Source organism: Diceros bicornis, chromosome 16, assembly GCF_020826845.1.
Source record: "Diceros bicornis minor isolate mBicDic1 chromosome 16, mDicBic1.mat.cur, whole genome shotgun sequence".
NCBI classification, from domain to species: Eukaryota; Metazoa; Chordata; class Mammalia; order Perissodactyla; family Rhinocerotidae; genus Diceros; species Diceros bicornis.
In genome coordinates, this window is record NC_080755.1 from 30,805,828 (window position 1) to 30,821,429 (window position 15,602).

At 43.3% G+C, this 15,602-nt stretch overlaps 1 protein-coding gene across 3 annotated transcripts in view; it reads right to left on the minus strand.

Annotated features, from left to right (window-relative positions):
• TPGS2 (tubulin polyglutamylase complex subunit 2) overlaps window positions 1-15,602 on the minus strand; it is a 73,892-nt gene that overhangs the window by 45,530 nt on the left and 12,760 nt on the right. For all 3 annotated transcript variants that reach the window (XM_058557022.1, XM_058557020.1, XM_058557023.1), the window contains exon 2: window positions 6,919-6,998. In XM_058557022.1, the coding sequence (XP_058413005.1) occupies window positions 6,919-6,998 (80 nt within the window). The remainder of the gene's footprint in view (window positions 1-6,918; window positions 6,999-15,602) is intronic.

Consider the following 15,602-nt stretch of genomic DNA (forward strand, 5'->3'; position numbering starts at 1 on the left):
ATCTGGATTCCCTAAGATCCCAGCTGAGAAGGGCTGGTGGCATTATCTTTAAGGCAGGCTGGAGAATTCCAGTAGTAGTGATTACAACATTTATTATGGTATTGATTTCACTCAAGGACAAATTTTGGAATACAAAATAATTTATATTTTATAAGCATAAAAGAGCCGGTATTTTAAAAAATCATTTAGAATTCATAAGAATAGGAAAAAAAACAGTGAAATGAAATATTTAATGTATTACAAATGCTAATATAAACATACAAAATGCCAAGTAAACCAAGTTCATCAAAAACATTAAGACTGCACTGTCACCCTGCACTGTCATTCTCATATAAATCACTGGTGGCCCTGGCTCTTCTGCTTCCTTGCCGCTGACCTCATGCCTGGCAGCCCAGACTGTGGCTGGTCCTGCAGTGCTTCAGGCCCTTCCTTCTGAGTGGGGCTTTTAGGGTACCATTTTTAGGTGGCTCCTCTGCCCCGGTCAGTGACTCAGGGTTCTAATTTCTCTCCTGCCCAATCTGGAAAGAGACTACTCTTCTGCAGGGAGCAATCTGTCCACTTCAGGGGGCTTCTCCCCACAGATTCATGCTCAGTCTTTATTTTTTGGGAGTGTGAAAAAGAAGGGGAAAGAAGAAGACAATGACTGGCAGAAAGTAAATGGAAGAGGGGGATATCAAGATTAGCAAGAGGATTTGTGGAGAAAGTCAAGAAGGGAGAGTAACACTGCTGACAGTGTCTGAAATAACAGTGTGGTATGAACACGGTATTGCAACCTCTGTGTAGCCCAATGATGCTTCTGTCACATAACTCCCAGTTTTCAATATTTTTTTTCTCCTCCCAAGGAGGCTAACTACAATAGTTGCTTCAAGCTACGCCAGAAAGGGTCCACCACAAGCTGTGTTACTGATGCATCAGTGGAAGGACCTGAGCCACTCTGATGTTTCAGGAGCTATCAGCTTGATTCCCAGAACACTTCCTTGAGCACTGCCTGAGACTCAAGGGAAGGGCTAAGGCTGTCCACTGCCTCGTGCTCACCTTTTCTACTTCTGGGAATCTTGTGCCCACTGTCCTCTTACTTTCAGAGGCCACTTCAACAGGGAAGGGAGCAGGATAGCAGATGCAGGATCAGGCCAGCAAAACAGCCAGAGCACAGAAATTAATGTTTCTGTAGGTGCTTGTCCACAGTGGGCAGGCTCTCCATGAACCTGTTTGCAACCAAAGCCAGAGGAACAGTTGTCCAGGACACCTATCAAGAGGAGCACTAAAACCTAACTGGAAACAGGAGGCAATGAGGACAACTGCATCTACTGGAACTCTTCTCGGGAAGGAAGGACATTCACGTAGTGGAAGGAAAACCTGGATGGGCTGTGGAGGGATGGGGTGAATTCTCAAATATATTCTCAAATTCCCTCCTCTGGAGAGGGGGAGGGCCTGGTTAACTGGAAGCTTTTGTCTTGGTGGGTGGGGTATGAAAGTTTGGGGCTAGAGCTGAGTTGCTTAAGACTCAGAGGAGAGGCAGCATACTCTCCCCCAAATCCTTTCCCGACACAAACATCAGTCTCCCTCTAAAAATGCATGATGAAAAAAATATATAAATATTAGCCTCTGTGGGGCACATGTCTTGGTGAAGCTTCGTATATGGCAGACATCAGCCAAGATAACCTTTGAACAACAATACCCCCAGGCTTAACCAGTCATCTGGATCTACAATTGGGGGCACGAGTGGGGGAAGCCTTTGCACCTGCAGCCTCCTTGCTTCAGAGATGGCGCCTGTGGTAGCCTCACTCTCAGGACTGAAATTAAGGGTTGCTTATGGGAAAGAAGCCTGGTGACCCTAGAAAGTTCTATACTCTTTCTGACCTTTGTGTTTTATCTAACTCACTCATTTATCCAACATTTATTTTTATTAAGTGTCTGCTGTGGAATACTGTGCTGGGCACTAGAAACAGAAAGGAATGAGGCAAGGTACAGAGAAGGCTGTGGCAGACACATGGGTTGCTTATTCAAATCCATTTTCCTCTTCTTTTTCCTCAAAAGAAACCTAATTTTGTCTGAGATGGCAATGTGTCCAGCTCAATATTAGTTTTCAGAACCTCCTCTGCAACTAGTGCTAGACATTAAAATGTAAATGTCTATTTTACATTTTGCCATCCCTTACCTCTTCTTCCTCCCTTGAGCTTGGAGGTGGTAAGGGAGACTGTAGCAGTCATCTGGCCACCACAAAGGAAAGGGCCAAAAGAATTACAGAGACAATGGCTTAACAACGTCAGGGCTGATGAACCAACTGCACCTGTCCATCTCAGGTCTCCTGATGCAAGGAATATTAATTCCCATTCGTTTAAGCTATTCTTAGTTTAATATTATATTTCTTTGAGCCAAATAGATTCTTAATTTATACAGAGACAAATATGTAACAGTAAATGTTGTGGAGCTGTCAAGGCAGAGACAACTAGAAAGGAACAGTCAGAGAGGTAGGGGAAGAATCCGAGAGGGTGATACTATTGAATCCAAGGAAGGAGAGAGCTAGATCAAGAAGGGAGTGGTTAACTGTGAGAAATGCAGGAGAGATGTCAAGTGAGGTAAGACTGTTTTAGCAATGAAGAGGTCCCTTCATGGGGGACCTCCGGTGATTTTTGACAGAGTGGTGTCCACTCAATGGTGGTGGAGAAATAGAGGCTGTAGAAGGATGAAGAGTATCTGGGAAGTGAAGGAAGGGGACAGTAATTTAGACCAGGGCTTAGCAAACTACAGCCCACTGGACATCTCTGCCCTGCCACCTGTTTTTGTAAATGTTTTACTGGAACCCAGTCACATCCATGCATTTCAGTACTGTCCACAGCTGCTTTCAGTGCTACAAAGGCAGAGATGAGTAGGCGAGACAGAGACTGTATGGCTCACAGAGAGCCTAAAATATTTGTTACCTGGTCCTGTAAAGAAAATATTTACTGACCCCCGATTTAGACCACTTTTCTACATGCTTGGCTGTGCCAAGGAACAAGTGGCCAACTTGCTAAAGGAGATACAAGGTTGAAGGTTTTTGCCTTTTTTTTAATTTTAAAGGCATGGGAAAGACCTTACAGGGGAGCTGCCGGTGTAGAGGGAGGAAGTGAAGCACTGGAAAGAAAGGGACTTACCTGTGGAGAACACAGAGGAGCTGCTGGGGCAGAGTGAGAGCAAGAGGGGAGGGGCTCACTAGTGACAAGGTGTCCCAGGCTGATGTCTCCCACCAGGGTGCTTACGATAAATTCATAGCAGGGGCATGTGAGGGAAGATCTGCAGGAAGGTTCAGAACCCACTCTGCAGACCATAGAAGAAGTGCAGCTAAGAAGAGAGGGGATGTCTGCCAAATCATTTGGTCTCTGGGGGCCATAGTTTCACCATCAGTAAACTGAATTTTTATCTGGGGATTGGAAAATCTAACCAATCAAGAATTGTACAGCACACTGCAACAATGAAACGTCGCTGCAATGCTTAATAATAACAGAACTCTCCTGACACCAGGATGCTGTGAGAAGTAAGAGGCAGATGTTTTCATGGTGCCTGAAAGATGAAAAGCTCAGTATAGACATTATGTCTTACTAACTACCAGCATCACAAAAGGCAGGTAGCAGGCACGGTGAACACAAATCATACAACTGCACCAAACCAGGCAAGCTGAAACTGCTTTTTAAAGAACAAAAAAGGGTGGAATACATTAAAATAGGAAGAGGTTGTTCACTTTTTCCTCTAACCATAGGAGACTACAGCAGGTATGTGGTCATTTAAGTTTTAGTTTCAACCTTTTCTTCCTGCATTTGCGACAAAGAATCACAAAATATTAGAACTGGATAAGTCCTTCAATAACACTGATTTCAAACCACCTATTTTATAGATGCCAAACATTAGACCCATAAGCTACATTATTTAGCCAAGGGCCTAGAGCTGGCATAAGACTCCTATTCCAAGCTGTTTTCCTCGCATCAGTGCCTCCATAGCCTGACTAGTATATCTTATCTCAATGGGCTTCCCAGAGGGTGGTATTTCCCCAAAGGGGCAGGGCAGAGGCAGCGGGCCTCTTCTTGGAGGGATAAATATTATCTGGCTATATTTATGCAGCTGTGGACAACAGGTGTACCACATGGCAGCTGTGCCTTGACTGGGGTGTCTCCAAGGAGACAGGTCTCCAGGGTCAGTCCTCTAGAGAAGCGGGACTTACCAGCACCTTGGGACCCTCCCGCTCCTCTGGTACAGGCACTTCTGGGAGTAGGCACAAGTCAGGGTATCCTACCAAACTTGCTCCTGTGGAAACATGCTCTTCAGTAACTCCTTAGGTGAGGAAGTGGGGCGGGGGAGTTTCAGACTAGCTCAAAACTTCTGCCCTCCATTGCTTAAGCGACAAAAGTAGGTACCAAAAGGGGCAAGCCTGGTGGCACAAGTGGTTAAGTGCACGTGCTCCGCTGCGGCGGCCCGAGGTTCACCAGTTCAGATCCCAGGCGCGCACCACTTGGCAAGCCATGGTGTGGCAGCGTCCCATATAAAGTAGAGGAAGATGAGCACAGATGTTAGCTCAGGGCCAATCTTCCTCAGCAAAAAAGAGGAGGCTTGGCAATGGATGTTAGCTCAGGGGCTAATCTTCCTCACACACACACAAAAAACAAAGAAACTGAGTCTTAAAAGTACACACCCAAAACTCTTTCTATCATCTGCATCCATAAGTTAGCTTTCAAGTACCCCACAGGCCTTCAAAAAGCTCTGACATGCCAACTACTCAGATCAATTTTTGTTACTGATCCTAATACTGTTTGTACTTTATGGCATGTTTTACTGTACTCAGGTCTGAGATATTTCAAGCAAAGGACTCAATGGAAAACTTCAATCAATGTATCTCATTATTCTAGGTACTTTCACAGAAATTCTCCCAACTGAGTAGGTCTGAAGAGAATGCTCCATGGGCTATCTCAGCTAGTTAAAAATATCTTTCTCTTATGCTTACCCTTGAATTCTCTCAGACCTGGATGACTATCTAGCCAGCTCTATAACTGTATTCTCCTAAATATCAGTCTAAGCTAAAGGGGAACCCCAAAAAGTTGCACTATCCAGGAGGCAGATTAGATCCCAGTGAGATCAGACGCAGACTCTAGTCCTGAAAAGCAGCCATGGAAAGCATGCTCCAAATAAATAAACTACAGTATAATAAGTAAAAGTGGGTAAAGTCATCTTAGAGAGTTCTAGGGAACATCTGGTATAAGACACAAAGAAGAACATGCCTCAGAAATTACTTCAATAAATAAGTGACATGACATAGCTTTCATGGTGTTCCACACCAGACAAGGCATTCCTGTCCTCTCACTCTCCCACCCAGGTCTGCGAACTTGGGTTTCCAAGCCAGGAGTCTCCTCTTTAGCAGACAGGAAAACATCAGGATCTCACTCTTACAAAAGAGCCCTGAGGCAGTTCTCCCTAAGGGCTGACTTAGGCCTGTAAAGGATCAGGAGGGATATAATAAACAATGTCAAGGCCAGGCTGGCAGAGCCACAGCTGCACCAGGAGTGGGGACTGAGTGAGCCCATGAGACAAGCTGGGGTGCTGCTGAGCTGAGGTCCTGGAGAGAAACCTCAACTACTAGTTACTGGGCAGCCAGAGAAGCTGCTGCTGGCTCAGCCCAGGGACTGAACAGGCACACATACCTGGTGGCTGCTTGGCTGCTGAGGGCAAGACTGCCACAGTGTTGCCCTCTGTTAGAGGGGCAGTCTGGCAGAAAAGAACGGGCATGTGCTTAGAGGCAGGCAGCTCTGAGTTGAAATTCAGACTCTGCCACGTGGTAGCTATGGGGCCCAGGACAAATTATTTAACCTGTCTAAACCTCAGTTTCTTCAACTATAACACGGAGGTATCAATACCTACCTTGCAGGGTTACTATGAGGATTAAATGCAATAACTTATGTGATATGTGTTAGCAAGCATTCACTAAACGGCAGGGTAATTTCTTGCCCCCTAGTCAAATCTATTTGCTACTCCTCAGCTACAGTGCTTTTTCCAAAGCAGAAATCCAACTTCCCAGTTCCCTATTTAAAACATTTCAATGGCTCCCCTTTGCTCCCAAGAAAAAGAGCAAACCCTTGATGATCTAAGGAGCCTTGCATGTCCTGGTCCTTGTCAACCTCTCTTCCTTGCTCTCCTGTGCTCCAGCCACATGGACCTTCTTTATGCCCTCAGAAAACGTCATCTCTCTCATCTCAAAACCTTCACACAGGTTGAAAGCCCCTTCTTCCCAGATCTCATCTGCCTGGTTAACAACTTCTCATAATTTCTTTGGGAAAAACCTTTCTCAACCTCCATACTAGGTCAGGCTTCCTGCCAATGCTCCCTTTACCTCTCTTTCACGGTACTCAGTCTGCTTTGTAAATATACTTGCAATGATTTACACGATGTCTTAGAGAGATCAAGAGGTAAGGAACTGTGTCCTTTTTTGATTACCACTGAATCCCCAGGACACAAGCACAATGCCTTGCCCATTTTAGAAGCTTAAACCTTTTACTGAATAAATGAATGAAAGTTCAGAGGAGGGTTGGGAAGCCCTAGCTATTAATCTGGTTAGTACTTATCTGCAACACTTAACCACATTCTTCCCAGAATGCTTACTAATATTTAATTTTCTTTTTCATTGCTGGATTTTTAGCTCTGTTGTTTACAACTTCGAATGTTCCACTGCCTCCATACGATAGAGTCAGAGGAGATGTTCCATGCTGGGGAAATGGCATGGAATGGAAAGGAGCATTAAGTGGTCTGAAAAGGAACAGAGAGAAGGGTGAACTCTATCTTGAAGCCAGCTGTGGCCTGAGATAAGAATAGGTTTCCTGCCCTAATCTTTCCTTCTCAGGGCCATTTAAGTCGACCTCTCTTTGTTGGGAGGTAAGGATTCCACAGGCCAACACTTACTTGTTCCCATGAAGAAATCATATGACGTTCAGCAGGCGCCTTTTCTATGATGGTCACCTCCGTCACACCTGGGGATGATTCTGGAAGAGGAAAAAGAGAGTCTATACAGTTGCAATTGGCCCACTCTCACACATTTCCACAGTAGAGGCTGACTTTTAATGATTGCTCTAGGAATATCAGATTCCTCTGAGAAGCATTTATTATCCCTGTGATAAAAGCAGGGAAGAACTGGTTGGTCCCTCCAAGGCACTCGGTGCCATAATTTAGGACCATGTAGTCTACCTGGTAAAAATGATATCACCAGAATGTCCCCAACAGTTAGTCACTACTTAGTCATTCAGCTCGTTGAACAAAAATCAGAGATTCTACATTCCTAGTGACACACTAAACTTCTCAGTGAGCTAAATCTATACTCTTACGAACAGGGTGAAAAAGAGTAAGGAATAGTTAGGCTAACATTATGACAAATGGATTCCATTTTTTATAAGGTCATTGCAGATGTGCTTAGTTAAGATGAAGTCATACTGGAGTAGGGAGGACCCTTAATCCAATATGGCTGGTGTCCTCACAAAAAGAACACTATGTGAAGAGACGTGCATAGAGGGAAGATGGAGGGTTGGAGTGATGCATCTGTAAGACAAGGAACACCAAAAATTGCCAGCAAACCTCAAGAAGCTAGGAAGAGGAGAGGCAGAATCCTTCCCATCCAGGTTTCAGAACAAGCATAGCTCTGTTGACACCTTGGTTTCAGACTTTTGGCCTCCAGAACTGTGTGAGAATAAACTTCTGTTGTTCTAAGCCAAGCAGTTTGTGGTACTTTTTATGGCAGCCCTAGCAAACTAATATAAAGCCTATCCACTTTTTCTCTCTGTGATATCATGTAGGTTACTCTGTTTTAGGCCATGGTCACTGCAAGTCTAGATGCAATCAAGGCCAGAAACTCTCTCCCTGCTCTGATCCATCCTCAGCACACCACCAGAGGATCTTCTCCATACCTAGGCTTGTTCCCTATCAGATCTTATTCAGTTCTCCCTTTGGTCTGGAAGATAAGGCCCTCATTATACCTGTTTGATTTCATCTTCTTCCACCCTATAGTCCAAACCCTCTGTTCCAGTTGTGTCCATTTCCTCATTGTCTCCATCCCTCTGTACCCCCGAAAACCAAATCTGTACTCATCTTTAAATATGCTGTATCCCTTTCTCTATATACATACCCAAATGTGTCCATGTTTCTCTCAATCTACCCAAGTCCTACCCATACTTTAAGGCCATATTAAAGTTCCACCTCCTCCATGAAACCATTTCAGATGACTCTAGCTCAGTGATCTCTGCTTTTCCCAATATCCCATCCCACCACATACAGGGTCGGGGCCACATATGTTTATACTTTATTATATTCTATTTTGAACTATATCTGATTATTTACTATGTCCTAGGCATCTGTAAACAGGGAATGTATTGAAATGAATTTTTTAAATCTCTAGGAATAGGGCAGAGACTTCTAATTTAGTTTAATGTGGTTCACAGATTCTAGAATTATACCAGTACCCCTTCTATGCATCATAAAGTTTCCTCCAAGTTGTCAGAAAGCTCAAATCTTGGGATGCAGCAACAGCCTAATATAGGAGTCAAGAATTCTGGACTCCACCTATTCTAGTCTTGCTTTACGCATTCACTAGTTACGTGCCCTTAGATGAGCCTTCACTTCCTTTTGCATTCAGTAAGACAAGAACTATAACACTTCCCTTGATAGGGAAAGCAGAGGAAACAGAAATGAAGGCGCTTTGGAGAAGCAAAAAGTACCACATACACAATTTTTCTTCTGCCTTCTGTTCAATGTTTTTTCTAAGATATTGGAAAGCACAGCACTGTGGTGGAAAAACACTATGTGCTTCAAGCCATTAGACCTGGCGTGAGTCCTTGCTATGCCCCTGACTGGTTAGGGTGGCAGACACTGTCTATCCCTTCACGGATGGTCCCATTTGGCATTTTCCACCAAAGCTAAGATAGTGAATAATAAATGTTATTATTCATTTTTACAACAAGGACATTGAGGCTGAGAGTTAAGCCACAAAGCCAACTCTCTGATTCCAAGTATGAGTCTAGTTGAGAAAAGAAGAGTTTATGTGCATAAGCCATTGCATGCCCCTTGGCATAGCCCTTCAGAGCAATCATCCTATGCAAATGCAGAGTCTAGCTTTAATGAGTCTTAGCAACCTACCACTCCACCTGTAGTAGGAAAGAAGAAAACAATTCTTTGCCAACAACCCAGCTGGTCGCATAGTGATGTCATCTGACTACACCCACTGGATGGTCTAGTGTGTAGGGTTGTAAGAGGACATACATGTAATGCAAGTGCCTGACATTAAGCTTTTGATTGCTGAGGCATCCATTCTAAATACATCCATCTCAAATAAACAAATTTCCACCTGTATGACAGCTACTAGCTAAACAACTAGACAAGCAACCAGGACACCCTGACCCATGAAGTTCCCCTTTTAGAAAGCCTTGAGTAACTTGGATAACTGAATGCTTGAGTGACTCAGCTTTTCCCTTCCTGCACCCTAATTCTCGCTCTTATGTTTTAAATTCACCAACCAAGAGTGAACCTGCAAAACTCTAGCCACTCCACCCTCGGGCCCTAATAAAGGCTAAGACCTAGGTCTGCTCATGCTCGTGCTTTCTCTCCTGGCGACCTGGCTGTGTGGCCCTTGGGCAAGCTGTGTACCCAGCAAGACCCGTGCGTAATAAATTTCTTTTTTCAAAGTTCCCTGATGGTTGTTGCTGAGGTGTGTCTTGCAATCACAATAAGAACCACAATGGCTGGTCCAGCCACAACATTGGCTCCAGTCAGGGAAATGTCTGTGGGGGCTTGCCACAAGTAGTACAGGCCCAGATGAGTGCCTCAGGCATTCCTAGCTGATAGCATCACTATGGATAGGTCGAGACAGACAGAAAACACACCATTATTCAGTTTATATCAGGCCAATGTGGAAGGGTTACAGGCTCAGACAGAACTGCTGTGATGCTACCACAGATGAGGGCATATTATACTTAAGCTTTGAACACGTGCAAGATAGGTCAACTGGTCAACATGCTGACTTTAAAAACTTTCATATAATAAGTTGTTTAGGAAGTACCCACCGTAGAGACTCCACTATCCAACACTTCAGCACTGGTAGGGAGGAGGTGCTGGGGATAGGGAAGAGAGGGACACACACTAAATTCCATTTGTATAATGCTCTATTTCAGGGAATTGATATTAATTGTCTCAATTAATCTTTCAACAATCTTGTAAAACAAGTAACATTACTCTCATTTTAAAGGAAACTGAAGTTCAGAGATATTAAATAATTTCACAGGACTAAATCTCTGACCATAGGTGTGGACACAAGCCTAATGCTTTTTATACCCTGTTGTCTTAGTAGCTAATTCTGACGTAGGGGAGGAGTTTTCCCCACATCACCAAGCAATTCTCGGATATCAGCTGGGTGTCCTACAATTTAATGCAATCTTAACACTATCTACCAAGAGATAGCATCAGATTCTACAGGTTAACAGCTCAGTCCCACAAGACTGCCCTGCACTTCAGATTACCCATGCTTCTAAGTGACAGGCTATACATCAGGGGTTCCCATCACCCCCTCTTTGGGTTCAATTAGTTTATTAGAGTCACTCACAGTATTAAGAAAACCCATTTACTCATTAGATTACCAGTTTATTACAAAGGATATTATAATTCAACAGCCAGATGAAAAGATGTATAGGGCAAAGGCCTGAACAAAGGAGCTTCTGCCCTTGTGAAGTTTGGGGCCTGGCATGAGAAAGTGTTCTGGTTCACCAACCTGGAAGCTCTCTGTACCTTCTTTTGGGTTTTTATGGAGGCTTCATTACATAGGCATGATTGATTAAATCATTGGCCATTGGCAATTGACTGAACCTCCAGCCTCTCTCCCTGGAAATCAGTGGGTCAGAGTGAAGGTTCCAACTCTCTAATCAAGACTGGTTCCCCTGGCAACTAGCCCCCATCCTTAGGTTACCTAGGGGCTTTCCAAAAGGCACTCATTAACATAAAAGACACCTTTTGGGCTCATAGGAGCTCTGTGCCACAACCAAGGATGAAAATCAAATTTATATTCACTATTATAAAGCACCATATCATAGGTAAGCAAAAGCATTATGAGGTTGTTTAAAAAGCAACAGAAATAATAAGTTGTTCTTGGCCTATTAAGATGCCACATGGGAAGAGTATCTGACTAGGCATAGCCATCCCCACTCTCCTGCTTTTGTGTCCAATGACAAGCATTTATGAGCTGCCTGGCTAGAATGAACTGTATGGCAGAGTATGAAATGAAATACTGAAGGAAGATATGAAATTCAGGTCTTCAGACTCGGCACAGTCCTCTCCAGGTAACTGTGTGACATGCCACAGATGAAAACTCTCTGTGGCAGCTTACTCCAAATAAGGTGCTATCAATTCCTTCCCTCCCTGCCTCCCCATTACCAGATCCCCATTGAGAGGTAAAGTCCATTTCTCCACCTCCTTGAATTTGGGGATGGCCTGTGCTTTGACCAATAAAAATGTGGCGATGCTGCGCCAGTTTTGGACTTAGAGAGGACTAGCAGTTTCCCTTTTCCTCTCCTTGTGTCCTGAGCTATCACATACTACATCCAAGCTACACTTCTGAAGAGAAACGGCATGTTGAGGAGCACTGAGGGGCCAGACACATGAGTGCAAAAGTCATCTTGGACGTCCAGCCTAGTTGAGCTACCAGATAATTCTAGTCTCAGCTATAACCATTTGAAAGACCTAAAATGAGGACTGTCCCAGCTGAGCCCCAACAACCCCCAGAACTAGGAGAGAGAGTAAACTGCTGTTTCAAGCCACTATGTTTTGGGGTGGTTTGCTACCCAGCAATAGATAACTGGAACACACTCTCTAGTAGAAAACAATCTCTGAGGGGTATTCAATGAGGACCTGCTATGTCCTCAGCTTGGGAAAATCACTGCCTGGGATTAGGAATTTAAGTAGGAGATGCTGTCTCAAATTTCTTGCCTAGTTAAACACAACAAATATGAAACAACAGTGAAAACTTCAAGGTGATATATAATTATGTGTTAAACTGGGTGATACTGACCTTAAGGACCACAGGAGTTAAAGGTAGAGGGAGGTAGATGAAGACTGAAAAAGTGATAAAAAATGTCATAAACTATGCATTGATTGGGCCTCGAAGGATGATGTGGCCACTCCTGCAGACTGGCTCAATTAACACCTACTCCTGCTCCCTCCTAGTGTGCTTTCCTGTACTTTAGAGACTGGTCAGCTAAAGGCTACATTTCCCAGATTCCACTGCAGCCAGGCTCCCTCAAGAGACCACAATTCCTGCAGGGAAAACCCACTCATAAAACATGGAAGGCGGGAATAAGCGGGTGAGGTAGAGGGGCAATGGAGAGACTGGATCTTCTCACAAGCATAGTTGCAGAGGTGTTCTGACTTCACGGGTTGAGAGTTGTAGCAGTGGCAGAAGCAGCAGCAATTCCTCAATTCTGCAGCTTCCTCATCACACTAGCTGCAGGTACTTCCCACTTAGCATCCCCTTTTCGCAGTATGGTTTTCAACCTAGAGTCTGCTCCCTTTAGTTCTCCCAATGATTTTTGTGGGCTAATGCCCCTTAATCTATCCCTTCCTGCCTTAACTAGCTAAAGTGTATTTCTAGCATTAAACTAGCTACAGCGTATTGTATAAAGTCTACAACTAAGAGTCCTGACAGACAAAGACAGCTTAGGTTTGTGGGCTCAGAGGTGACTTTTCAGGACAGGCAAATGTGTGCAGGTCAGAGAAACTGGTCATTTACATGTCTTAAATATTTTGGCCATGCAGCCAGACAAAAGCATGAGAGATTTTAGAATCCAATATAAACATTAAAAGTCTTTAGAGCCAGATGAGAAAAGACAACTTAGATATCTCTGTGACTAGATAAGAACATCCAAAGAGAATAATTGAAGAAAGTTAATAGTCTATTACACAAATCAAAGAATTAGGTAAGGATATACTGGAAGCCAGGGCTTGAAGGTGGGGCATTTGGAGGGCTAGGAGATGGGATGCGGTGGACTGCACAGAAAAGAGTTAACACAGCCAACCTGAGGTTAATATCTTTAGAAGAACCAGCTTGTGGGGTTCACCTTCGGCTGGTGCCCGGGAATTTGGCCTTTCCATGTATTCTACATTGATAAGGCTGTTTTGCCCACCTTTGGCTAAACCACTAAACATCTGTTATCTTTCTGGGAGTCTAAAATTTCAATAGCTGTCGCTGGTTGTTTTGTGTATGTGACTAGCCCCCAATAAAACCCCTGGAATTTGAGTCTTAAGCAGGCTTCCCTGGGTAGAAACACTGTACACATATTGCTGCATTTCAATGCTTAAGGAAGGAGTGTATTCTATGTGCCCATTCACCGGAGGGAAAACTTCAGAAGACTATGCATGGATTCCTCTAGATTCCACCTGATAATAGGTCTTTACCCCTTGCTGGTCAATGTAATAAACTATAGCTCAGAGTCCTGTCTCTGAGTCCTGTGAGCCCTTCTAGTGAATCACCGAATGTGTGGATGGTTGTAGGATCCCATAAACATGTATCTATCTCTTCGTTTTTAATATTTTGGAATTAGTTTGCTTGAGGTATGTTTTTGGAAACAGTAAATAGTTGGGTTTTGTAAGCCAGATTTAAAATCTTTTTCTATTACTAGGTGACTTAAACCTATTCGTATCTATTGTTAGGAGGGATATGTTTGGTCTCAACTTTATCATAATATTTTATTTTATTTATTTATTTTTTTTGTGAAGAAGACCAGCCCTGAGCTAACATCTGATGTTTTTTTGCTGAGGAAGATTGGCCCTGGGCTAACATCTGTGCCCATCTTCCTCTACTTTACATGGGACGCCGCCACAGCATGGCTTGACAAGTGGCGCATTGGTGCGCACCTGGGATCTGAACCTGCGAACCCCGGGCCGCTGAAGTGGAGAACACACACTTAACCGATGCACCACTGGGCTGGACCCTATCGTAATATTTTATAATTATGTGTATTATATTACACTTATTATGTTTATTCCTTTTTGAGATGTGTATCATTTGCTCTTTTCTTTAAAATATTTGGGAGAATGTACAGGCATACCTCAAATATTTTAAAAATAGTGTAGGTTTGGGTCCAGAGCACCGCAATAAAGCAAGTATGGCAATGAAGTGAGTCACACGAATTTTTTTGTTTCCCAGTGCATATAAAAGTTATGTTTACACTATACTGTAGTCTATTAAGTGTGCAATAGCATTATGTCTAAAAAAAAATGTACATACCTTAATTAAGAAATATCTATTGCTAAAAAATGCTAACCATCATCTGAGCCTTCAGTGAGTAGTCATCTTTTTGCTGGTGAAGGGTCTTGTAAAAAACATGGTATCTGTGAGGTGCAATAAAGTGAAGCACAAGAAAACGAGCTATGCCTGTATTAAGGGTTTTTTTCTTCTTTCTAAATCTTATCGAGGAGGTAATTTCTTTTTCTTTTTCTTTTTTTGAGGAAGATTGGCCTGGTGCTAAAATCTGTTGCCAATCTTCCTCTTTTTTTCTTTTTTCTCCCCAAAGCATCAGTACATAGTTGTATATCATAGTTGTAGAGTAAGTTTTCTATTGCTGCATGATAAACTACCACAAATTAGTAGCTTTAAATCACACTCATTTTAGGTCACAGTTCTATAGCTCAGAACTCTGGCACAAAATGACTGGATTCTCTGATGAGGCTGAAGTTATCAATCTATATTTCTATCGTTATGCCAGAGGAGCTGACTGCTCAAGTGTCAACTGTTATATTCTCATCTGGAGCTCCAGGTCATCTTCCAAGCTCATTCTTGTTATTGGCAGAATTCAAGTCCTTGTGGTGGTAGGACTGAGGTCTCCATCACTTGTTTGCTGTCAGCTGGGGTCCCTTTCAGCTTCCAGAGGCACCCTGTATTCCTTATCATGTGTTCCCATCCATCTTCAAGCCAGCAAAAGCATAACAAATCCTTTTCATCCTTCAAATCTCTTTGACTTCCTCTTCTGTTATCAGCCTGTTTTAGAGGGCTTATGTGATTAGGTTAGGCTCACCTGGATAATCTCTTTTGCCATTTACTATAACATAATCACAGGTGTGATATCTCAACAGCTTCACAGTTCTAGGGATTAGGGCAGGAAATTAGGGCAGGCTGTTTTCAGAATTCCTATTTTTTTTTTCTTTTTTTGTTGAGGAAGATTAGCCTCAAGCTAACATCTGTTGCCAATCTTCCTCTTTTTGCTTGAGGAAGATTTGCCCTAAGCTAACATCTGTGCCAGTCTTCTTCTATTTTGTATGTGGGTCACCACCACAGCACAGTTGACGAGTGGTGTAGGTGTGCGCCCAGGAACCGAACCCACGAACCTGGGCTGCTAAAGTGAAGTGTGCCGAACCCAATCATCATGCCACAGGGCTGGCCTCTAGAACTCCCTTTAAAAGAAAATAGCTTTATTGAGATATAATTCCAATAACATAAAGTTCACTCTTTTAAAGTGTATAATTTACTGGTTTTTAGTATATTCACAGAGCTGTGCATCCTTAACCAAAAAAGTAACCTGTTTCTTTGGCAGTCACTATCCATTTTGCACTCCCATCATCCT